General features: G+C 24.1%; 1 protein-coding gene across 2 annotated transcripts in view; it reads left to right on the top strand.

The window, feature by feature from the left end:
* Positions 1 to 12,083, top strand: part of Tk (tachykinin) — a 61,420-nt gene extending 49,337 nt beyond the window's left edge. Inside the window, exons 2-7 of one of the 2 annotated variants that reach the window (XM_015315872.2) lie at positions 3,211 to 3,397; positions 3,729 to 4,010; positions 5,171 to 5,434; positions 6,081 to 6,300; positions 6,927 to 7,166; positions 9,709 to 12,083. In XM_015315872.2, the coding sequence (XP_015171358.2) occupies positions 3,212 to 3,397; positions 3,729 to 4,010; positions 5,171 to 5,434; positions 6,081 to 6,300; positions 6,927 to 7,166; positions 9,709 to 9,719 (1,203 nt within the window). In that variant the 5' untranslated portion in view covers position 3,211 and the 3' untranslated portion in view covers positions 9,720 to 12,083. The remainder of the gene's footprint in view (positions 1 to 3,210; positions 3,398 to 3,728; positions 4,011 to 5,170; positions 5,435 to 6,080; positions 6,301 to 6,926; positions 7,167 to 9,708) is intronic. The other variant, XM_089176416.1, reaches the window with a different exon arrangement.
* Positions 12,084 to 12,119: the final 36 nt, after the last annotated feature.

The following is a 12,119-nucleotide window of genomic DNA, read 5'->3' as shown; positions in this document are numbered from 1 at the left end:
AAGAAGAAATGTTCATTGACTTTTAGAAAGGACAACGTGCTAGTTTAACGAAAGATTTTGAGGAAAACGATACACAGAGTGATTTTAGGTAACAAAATACACTTTTCTTTAATTAATTAATATTTATTTTAATAATTTAATTAATTCAACGTCTATATATAGGATTGTTTAAAAATATATATACACTGAATTAAATATTACATACCATATATATGTATATACATTAAATTTAAATATTACTGATGAAAAATTCTAAACAAAATATTATAATAATTAATGATTATAATTATTAACAAAAATTAAGTTGCCAAATGGGGAGTGTATTTTAAAAAACATATAAGAAACATTAAACATTTTCATCATTCGTCAAATTGTACATTTATTTTATTATCATTAAATAAAATTATAAATATAATTGATAATACAAATACAATGAAAATGAATTATATTATTTATTCTTTTTTGATTCTTATTATTCTTTATTATTAATTATTCTTCTTTTTTTGCAAATATAAAACGAGATTATGTATTATATAAAAAAGATTCTTGAATTAAATAAATACTTGAGTTATTTATTTCTATAATTAATGTAGCATGTTTAATGAAAATTAAATTTCTTTTAAAAATAACCAAAAAAAAAAACAACGTGTGGGAGTGAGAGAGAAAGATTGTTGAAATATGAGAGGAACTTAAATGCCAATGCCTGTAATTTCAACGTTTTGAATAATTTAGTATTTCACAATTGTTCCTGATCATTTATCAACGTGATTTATTATTTTTGATCTGTGACCATTACTAACAAAAATGAACAAGAATTTAAGAATAATGGATACATCCCATAAAAAAATAAAAATAAAGAAAAAAGAAGTAGAAGAAGAAAAAAGAAGAAGAAGAAAAACAAAATTACGAGATCTGTTTAAAGTGACATAAAACATTCTTACATTTTGTGTAAATTATCGCTCGAGGAGATTTGATTTTATGCTTGATGCACGTGCGCTAAGATTATCTTGTTACATTGTACCATTATGAACAAAAACGTGAATGGTTGGGTGAAAAGTTGGTTTTTAAATTTATTCTAAAAATAATTCTATACAAGTAGAATATTTGTTTTATGTAGAAAGTGTAGGAGCTTTTTATCTCTTTTATTTATAATAAATATTTTGTAATATATATCATGAGATTTGTAATCATCAATAGTGTTAATCAAAATTATTTAAATGATCAGAGAATAAAATTTTGAAACAATAAAAAATATACAAAGTAGAACTTTAAGAAATATAACAAATAAATTGTTATATTAAACAAATATTAATTTTTCTTTAATGATTTATTTTTATAATTAATTATTATTATTATTATTATATTTTTATTTATACACATGTACATATTATATTATATATTTTTTTTATTTTTTTTTATTATTATTTTATTATATATTAAATTATTTTATTATATGTTATATCATATATATTTTTATATTTATTTATTACCTATTATTATATTTATATTTTATTATTATATATTATATTACATTATTATTTGTTATATTATATATATAATTAATATAATTAATATATAACAATTATTATATAATTTTATTATATCATATTATTAATATATAATAATTATTATATATTAATATTAACTGTGATTTATAAAATTAAAATATTCATTTTTTAATAATATATTATTAATATTATTATTAATTACAATTATAATTTTATAAATCACAGTTAACTTGATTGTATTCAAATTCGACTAAATACAATTTGTTAACACATTTGTTAATTAAAACAATAGAAAGATCATTAACTTGTCTAACATTGTAGTTACACTATGGAAGGACAATTGAAATGTGGTATGTTTGGTTCATCGATAAATTAATTAATGGATAACGAGGTCAACGTGTAACTCTCGTCTATTCTCAGCGTTTAGTTTGAGCATTACTGGTTTCTACAAATTACAACTATAATATTATTATAATAACAGTGTTCGTTAAAATCACATTCTTCCGATAATCTCAATAATTTCCTTTTTCTGTTTTTTTTTTGTTTTTTTATACCTTTTTCAAGAATTAACAGGGGAGGGAAAAAAAGAAAATGAATTTTATTATTTCTTCTTTTGTAAATAATGCGAAGTCATCATTAAATCCTACGTAAAGTATTATTATCTTGTTCGACTATGTTGGATAGAAATAATTCAGCGAATGAATCCAATCAACGAAACATCGGTTCATACGTCGCAAAAAAAAAGGAATGAGTGTGTGAAAGAAAAGGTGCGTTAAGAGTCAACCTTTTAATTGCATGGATACGAACCGAGAGCTTTGATAGAAAGATTTGAGGGAATACAGGTTTTACATTTCAAATTAATCCCTTTTCAAGATCATATCAAACTTATTTGCAAATTTAATTCATTTTATTTATAAATCACAATTTCAATGAGTTTCGTTGTTTTTTTTCTTTTTTCTTTTGATTAATAAAAAGATTTATATTAATTGTATATCAAATTTTGTATAATAAAATAGCAAATTTATACAGGTTTCATGTAAATGTTAGATTTTCTTGAATGACATTCGACATTGGTCCAATTTATTTCAATCTTGTGAAAAGTGTAAAAAAAGAGGATGACAAATATTCTTACGACGTGCAATACATGCATTGATCAAAGTTTCGTTCATGGTCATTGACATTTAATATCAGCTTGGTATTTGTCGATTTTGATCAAATTTTAGGTGACATTTTTTTATTGACACGTGCATGTTTTATTCTTTTTTTTTTTTTTTTTTGTTTTTTTTCATAGAACATGTCTCACGGACTAACAGGTTTTTTTACTGATAAAAAAATGTTGAACGATGTACAGGATGATTCATAGATCAATTCGTATTAGTAGAACGAGTCTTGCAAAGAATGTAGAACAAAAAAAAACAAAAATTGAAATTTAAGTCATATACAGTTGTAAGTTATATAAATAAAATATTAATAATATAAAATTATTATAAATATTTATTTAAATGTAATAATAATATATAAATATCAAATTGTACCTGTTTTGTAACTATTTTATACGAATGAGAATTTTTAAAGTTTGTGAGTTGAATGATGGATTGATCCTACGTGCAATAAGATCTTAAAAATTATTAAAATTATTAAAAAAATTGTTGTAAAAACTGTAGATATAAAGAAGGATAAATTTTTATTTTTATTTTTACAGAATGTTCATCGGTTCGTTGATTTTATTCGTCGCATCGATTGTCATTTCGTTTGCTGAGGATTCATCGTTGAACGATGCACTCTCTTTCAAACGTGCTCCAATGGGTTTTCAAGGTATGCGTGGTAAAAAAGATCTTACATCTATTCAACACACTGATTTTTCCAAGAGGGCACCAATGGGCTTCCAGGTAAACAAAATTTTCATTATTTCATTTAATTAATCAAATAATAATAATAATAACAATAATCAGTTGGTTACTAAATTTTATGCAACATTAATCATTTTCGTCAAATATTCGAATTTCATTTTTTAATTATATTTATTAATTATATTTATTAAGATGATAGATAAATAAATAATGGGAAAAACAATTGTTGACATGTGACAATAATGATTAATAAATTATCAAATAACAATTGTTGATTTAATATGATTTGTTCTATAAAACGCGTAAGGTGTTAATTAATTATAAAAATTGTGTTTGTTGTTTTTATTGAAATCTTATAAAATTTATTCAGGGTATGCGTGGGAAAAAGGATTCAATCGTAAACGATGACAATATCTTGCAAGAACCAGAAGGATTTGAAAAACGTGCACCCATGGGATTTCAAGGGATGAGAGGAAAAAAAGATTACCTAATTCCCGATTTTGAGGATGTTTATTATCAAGATAATTATGAAAAACGAGCACCTATGGGATTTCAAGGTATGAGAGGAAAAAAAGCAATATCCGAAGAGGAATATTATAAACGTGCACCAATGGGATTTCAAGGAATGAGAGGAAAGAAATCTCTTGAAGAAGTACGTACACATACATATATATATGTATTAATATGTTATTACGTAAATCAGGAGCTTAGTCTTTGAGTATTGCGACAATTTATAAATGTGTTACAATTTTTTTTAATTATGCGAAAACAATTTTGTTAAATATTTATTTTAAATATACTATTAATTTTTTCTTTTCATTATCAGTGACTGAAATATGGGTCGTATGAATTGAAAGAGAATTTTTATTTTATTTTTTAGAAAAAATTGTTTCTAAACATAAACTAGAAACTATTCAATTCATTACAAGTATATATTTCAAATTAAATTATTCAAAATTATGACAAATTTGTTAGTTTTGCAAGAATTACGTTTAAAATATACTTAAAAGTAAAAATGTTAATTAATCATTTGCTCTAATAATATGACATATTACTCGTATTAATATTTATTTGTTTAAAAATTCGAAATGACATGTGGTTATGAACGTCGGTAATTAGAAATCTAAAAAAATACATTTGAAAATAATTTAATATCGCAAAATAATAAACGTTCGATAACTGAAACGTATAATAAAAGTTAGACAATAAATAAATTAATTTTTTGTTTTAAATACTTTAAATATTTCAAAATAATTAAAATATTACAATTAAAAAATACAACACAATAAAGTTATATGGATATCATTTAAAAGCATTAAAGATAAATAAATAAAAAAAAAAATAAAAATAAAAATAAAAATATTCTCAAAGAAAGTTGAAATTACGTTGGAGAAATGAGAAACGTTGTTAAATTATTCTTTTGATACGGAATGTTATAAATGCTTTATTGCATTCAACGTTACTTTGAAAAAAAACTTATCACCGTAAAAGAAAATTATTAATGAAAAAAATATCTGATACGTGTATGTGTTTGAAATATGTAAAAAGTATTATGGTGTCTCGTTGTTTTAAATTATTGTGAACTATTTGATCATGCGTATAAATATATATATATATATATATATATATATATATATATATATATATATATATATATATATTGAATTAATTATTAATTAAATTGATTGACACATTTTTTCAAATAAAAAAAAGTGTCAAATCATCAAATGACAATTTATCGATTTATGTAAATGTTACGTTAAATGAGGATAACTGATAAGAATTTTAAAATAACGACCAACTCTTGAATAGATATTGGAAGAGATCGAGAAAAGAGCATCATCAATGGGATTTCAAGGTACAAGGGGTAAGCAAACCTACTTGTTCGACTATCCTGAAGAATACGAGAAACGTGCAATGGCAATGGGATTTCAAGGTATGCGTGGGAAGAAGAACGCATATTCAATGGAATGGGAAAAGAGAGCACCCATGGGATTTCAGGGTATGAGAGGAAAAAAGTCACTTTACGATGAAATAATCGAGGAATTAGAAAAACGAGCTATTATGAGTTTCCAGGTAAATCCTATTTAATCTCTAAATTATTTAAATTATTATAAAAATATAATAATAATAATATAATATAATTAGATAATATATTAATATAATGTTATTATAATATTTAATATTAATTAAATATTATATTTAATTTATAATATTTATTATATATTTTATATTATTATAATATATATTAATTTATAATACTTAATATAATATTAATAAAATATTATAATAAAATGAAATAAAATTAAAATAAAATTATTACAATTTATATTTATTATTATCTTAATATATATATAAATTACGTGTCACGTTGTTTGTCCGCAATGGACTCCTAAACTACTAAAACCGATTTTAATCAAATTTTGCACACTGTGTGCAGTTTTATCCAACTTGAAAGATAACATAGTTTATATATCAATTTATAATCGCAATATTATTTTATTGCAAATTATTTGTTTATTAACAAAGAGTCATGATTATCCGTGTTAGTTCGATAAGATTCTAACAGATGGCGATATAAGGTAATAATTTATATAGCAAAACAACGTTTGCCGGGTCAGCTAATATAATATATAATATTATGATAATAATAAATATAAATAATAAATATAATTATAATAAATATAATATAATTAATTTATATTTCAACTAAAAAATGTAGGATGATCAATTAAACGAGGATTTAAATGGCAATTATGTGGATTACTTCTTTGATCCAATCGATTATGAGAAAAATGAAGAATCCAGGCGTTTTCAAGGTATGAAGAATAAAAAGGATGGTAATAAGCGAGTACCCTTGGGTTTTCAAAGTGTGAGAGGCAAACGTAACGTCGTACAACTTTATGGAATCAATGGAAAATCAACGTCGACGGAATTCCAAGGTAAACTTTGAGAATTTTTTAAATTATATTTTCATTAATAATATAATTAAGAAATACAATTTTTTTTGGTCATTTCTTTTTCAAGATGACAAAACAATTTGGTGATGATACGTTAATTTTTTTTTGTTTTTGTTTAAATTTTTATTCATTATTATTACTATATTGAAAGTAAAGAAGTAGAGATGAGAATTTTTTAAAAATATAAAATTAAAAATGAAAAGTCAATAATAATAATAAATAAATAAATAAATAGTACAATCTCGATGACCATGGCTCGTTCTGAAATTTTGTTGATTTCATTTTTTTTTGAAACGAACTGTATGATGATTGGCACTTTGTTTCTATTTTCTATTATCTTTGTATTAATTCATCCGGTGAAAAACAAAATAAAAATAAATTCAATCGGTCTGAACGTAGAGAAAATAAAAACGGGCAAAGATAAAAAAAAAAGTGAAATTAGAATTTTTTTCATCGTTACAATTAAATAAAAAGAGAAAAATGTATTAAAAAAAAAAAAAAAAAAACAAACAAATAAAAAATTGAATTAAATTAAAAAAAAAAAAGAATCAAATATGAAATAGATAGATGAATATGGCCCACATTCTTGAAAATATTTATTCGAGCAGGCGACACGAACGATAGAAGAAACGGATTATCGTTGTACCAATTTGATAAACGATCTCCCTACCGATATTTCGGAATTCGCGGTAAGAAAAATCCACGATGGGAGATACGGGGAAAGTTCGTAGGGGTGAGAGGAAAAAAATGGTCGACAGCTCCGTACGAGAACAATGGCAACCTCAATAATAACATCTTTGATAACATCAAAAGGATCGACGTGAAGACGGTTCCAACGGTGGCATTAGGTAATTTCTAAGTTCCCGAATCACTGAACAATTTTAAATTCATAAATATTCATCAATAATTATTATTTAAAAAAAAAAAAAAAAAACAACAAATCACGTTCTTTCACGTTTCTTCCCTGTCTTACTCGAATCTGTCGTTTCTATAAAAAAACAAAGTAAAAAAAAAGAAGTATTATAATTATTACGATGATCATCAACAAAAAAAAGGGCCATTGTCAATTTCTCTATCTGCATTTAATTAATTTCATTTGGTATTGTTCGATCAATTAATATTTTTATTCTATTAGCATGTAGTATTAGATCAACCGGAAAATGTTGTCCATTTTTAAAAATAAAATAAAATAAAATAATGAATTATTCCTAATTTGAACAATTAATTAATTGAATTACTTTTAAACTCTTACCAACATGGTGGCAATTTGTATATTCCATTTTAAGAAATGGGGCCTTACCCCTAGTGACGAAATATTGAACTAATGTTTGTTTGAATGGACAGAATCTTCTGGTAGACCTAATATATACACATTATTTCCTCTAGTTTCATAATTCTTTATTTTTTTGATTAATCTTTTGATGTTATTCAATAGAATTTGATTTAATTAATATTTAAAATAGAATTTTTGTTTACGTTTTTTTTTCCTCTTAATATTAGAAATTGTAAATAATCTATTATTTTTCATCGATATTAAAATAGTTGGTTTGAAATTATTCGACTCGCATATGCATTCGTATTTTAAACTGATATTTCATTTCTATCTTATATGCTCGTTTCATTTTATTTCATATTCGTAACGAATTGATTATTTCGCTGAAATTGATTTTATTTAGAGACCATAAAGTTTTGTAATATTTTCTACGAATACATTATTTGATTCTTACGAATAAAAAATTGTTTGAAATTAAATAAATTTAAATAAAATCACACACACACACACACACACATGGTATTATTTAAAAACAAGTTTTTATTTTTAAATATCAGTTAAATCTCATCCGCGCGCGCGTTATTGAAATAACCAAAAAAATATCCAACATTTACAGTTTGCTACAAACCACAAAAACAAAACAAAATAAAATAAATATGAAATTTCTCTCGTATTTTTTATTTTCAAATCTGGTATTATTTTAATTCGTTGATTAAAGTATTCATTTAACGTGAGGTCTTTTTTTTTTTAAAAAAGAACAAATGAACATAATTGAAGATGTTTCAATTAGGAAAGTATTTGAAAATTAACGACGTATGTATGTAAACTGTGAGTTTCATTCGCGAATACGAAAGTATTTGTTTTCCTAGTTCATAATGAAAACTCGGGGGACTATGTATTAAACCACGTGACATTTTCAACAAAACTGCATATTATCTGAATACCGACAACGAAACAATAATAACGCAAGCAAGGACTACTTTAAAAGTTCCTACTTCGTTGATGATATATATATGTATGTATGTATTTCTGTCTATCTGTCCTTTCTTTGAGTATGAGTGTGTAACTGTTTCATCATCACATCGTGTATATACCTTGCATGTATGTACTTGAGTGTTAGTACATACTTTAAACTGGTATTGTTTAAAAAGTCTCTCTAATCCTCATTGTTTCGTTTACGTAAAGGTATCGTATACTGATAATGAGCTATCAACGAAGGAAACTTTTGAAATTCGATAATTTATGTTACATTATTTTAACACGTTTTAATATTACACACAAGGGTTCCTATCGAATTTACCAATAACGTTGTGGGATGAGTTTTATTGGTGACTGTAAATAACTGAATTAAAAAAACTTCATATAATTTGAGTGAACAATGTTTCTAAAATTATTCGATCATTCAAATGATGTAAAGAAACAAATAATTTTATTTATAATCTTTTCTTATATATATATATATATATATTTTTTTTTTATTATACGAGCACGTTGAGATGCATTTTTAAAATATGGCGAATAGAACGAACGAATCGATTAAATGTTATACGTAACAATTTTGTGTTTGTTTTTAGCACACACGTTTGTATAATATTTTGTAAAACCATCGAGTATCTTTTTATAAAATTTTCAACCACATTATAATATTCGTTTTTTATTATTTATTTTTATACATTGTTTATCAGATATTACGTGAGATGCAAAAGTAACTGATTTGACTATCCAATAAAATAAATACATAAAACATACTATTAAATTTAAATATTTTATATAATATATTACAATACTATGAATTAAAAAAAAAAAAAAAAAGATATTCGTTTCACTATCAGAGTTTTGTTCAAAAATTGATCTGGCAATTAACTCGTTACAGTTGATAAATTACTCATGTAACTTATCAACAGATACTTCAAACTTTAATTTAAGTGTCTTATCAGTATCATTAGTCGAATTTCAAAGTTAACTGTTCGCTTCCTACATGAAATACGATCCTGGTATCGAATTCTATGTAAATGAACAAATCAAAAATCTGTGTAAATGCACTTTTGTTAATTGTTGCAAATAATCGTTGTAATTCATTGACTATCATTAATACTTATTGTTATTTTTTGTTACAGATATACAGTAATGGCAAAAATTATTAAAAAAAACCTTACTTACAGTCGTTACAGGCTGTCTTCTTTAAGTTAAACCAATCTATTCGATAAAACGGCGAATTACGGACAGGGTGAAGCTGAGCGTGAAGTGTAATCCATTGATTTCATTTCTATGTAATTATCGTAGAGCTCAAAATTTCATTTGATTACCGTAGTACTGTAATAACTAGTCAATATAACATATACATATATATATATATGATATAGATGATAATTCGTACGTTAAAAAAAAAAGGAATAAAAATAAAACAAACAAAAAAATTAACAAAAACCACTATTAAAAGAGAGAAAAAAGAAAAAGAAAAGAAAAATCCAAAGAAAAATAAAGAGAGAACAATTTCTTCATTCGATTCGTGATTTGGTTTATGCGTAAATCAAAATGCAAATGTTAAAATACAAAAAAAAAAAAAAATATTGTAACTGTTCCGTGTAAAACCCCTTTGAAAAATGATTATATATATATATATATAAAAAAAGCCTATATCAGTATTATCGTTAAATTGTACGATTATCGATTATTTGAGAGTGAGTGGGGAGAGAGAGAGAGAGAGAGAGAGAGAGAGAGAGAGAGAGAGAAGTATGAAAAAGTTAAAGAAAAAAAAAATAGAGAGATAGAGAGAGTGTATGAAGAAGTTCAAAAGAAAAAGAAAGACAGTTACTTTATTTCTTGTTCCTAGAAGTATAGTAAGATTATTATAGCGAAGCAATTGGATGTCCCAAACTTTGAAAAAAAAAAAAAAATGCATAACGATGACGTAAATATAAGGGTAAAAATGATAACAAAAAAATAAAACATTTAATATACACATACATATTATACAAGTATACGTACATACACGGACAGAAACATATATAGCGATAGATAGGAACTATATTTTTCTCTGAATGTTATAAAGTAGATATATTTACACCTATATTTGTGTACCTCGCAAAAATGATACTTTTGTTGTCTATTTGAAACCATACTTTAGTCATCTGCGATATTTAATGCTTGCACTATGTCTGTATATCTAATTTTTAATCTTCAATGTATAACATCATTCTCGCAAGTATTTATATTATACGTTATCTTATTCATATATTTACCCTAAACAAAATATTCTTTTTGAACTTTATTTAATAGAATAGTAAATATGAATCTACGTTGGGAGATAATTATTACCAAAAAATATCAAACTAATAGGGGGACGAGATGAAATGGAATAAGTCTGAATACTAATTTACATTTCTTATGCAGCTGATGTACCTGAAATGCACCAATGTCTTTCTCCTCTGTACCTTTCTTTAACAAAAAAAAAAAAAAAAAAAAAAAAATTACAAACAAGAAGAAAAAAAATATATTTCTACTCCTTCTTCAGAGTGGGATGTTTTTGGTGAATGCTTCTAGTAAGCTAAATCAAAGGATTTCTTAGGCTGGTGGAAGAGGAACAACAAGTTTGCTTCGTACTTTACTTCTTAAATCCTAGTCCTTAAAATAATCTAATATAAATCCTATACACACTTTATGATTAAGACAAGTATGAAAACAAATGTTCACAAGACAATGACTAATATTAGATTAAAATAGAAAGTCTTTTATTAGGTTAATACGAATGGATTTTATTAAAGGGAGATGGTTGAAATATGTCCTACAATATTCTATAATTACAAATGATGTAAATTAAAGAAAGTATTTCCTAACAATAAGATGCACCACTATCATATGCTCGGTGACTAAAGTATGGCAGACAAATAAAGTAATGCTAAACATTTAAAACAATATTTTATTTTTATTATTTCTTTTCATTCTCTCATGGTCAAATTGTAGCAGAATTTTTTTCCAGTATACCTTGAAACGTGTTTTATAACATTTTGCAATACTTTTTATCTATTATTTTATTATTAATTATTACATGTATTAATGACGTCCAGTTATGTAACAAAAGTTGTACAATAATTGAAGCTATAATGTTTAAATTGAAAATAAATATGTTAGATATCATATATACGTTCTACATATTACTCAATGTTAATTGAAATTTATTTTTCTCTGACAAATGATAAAACGTAATTCGTCATTTTTGAAATTTAATCTTTAGCTACAATGAGTGAAAAATAATTCACAGACAAAATATGTTGTATAGGATATGTTGTATTTTGGATAAAAAAAAAAAATCGACAGATTGGGTGCTACAATGAAAAAATTATAAAAGTGTATATATTATAAACACAAAAAATAGTTATGATGATTAGTAAAATGATTATTATGAATGTACACACATCGATGTACTATATAAATATATGTCTACGTACAATTGAATGAAGAAAACATATCAATAAATATATAATTCATTATATCCATCCCATATTTTTATTGTTTTAACGTTTTATTC

Source organism: Polistes dominula, unplaced genomic scaffold (assembly GCF_049000335.1).
Source record: "Polistes dominula isolate Pdom_NZ unplaced genomic scaffold, Pdom_raw_medaka contig_25, whole genome shotgun sequence".
In the NCBI taxonomy this organism is placed as follows: Eukaryota; Metazoa; Arthropoda; class Insecta; order Hymenoptera; family Vespidae; genus Polistes; species Polistes dominula.
The sequence above is the reverse complement of the archived record's forward strand: the minus strand, read 5'-3'. Positions and strand labels throughout refer to the sequence as shown.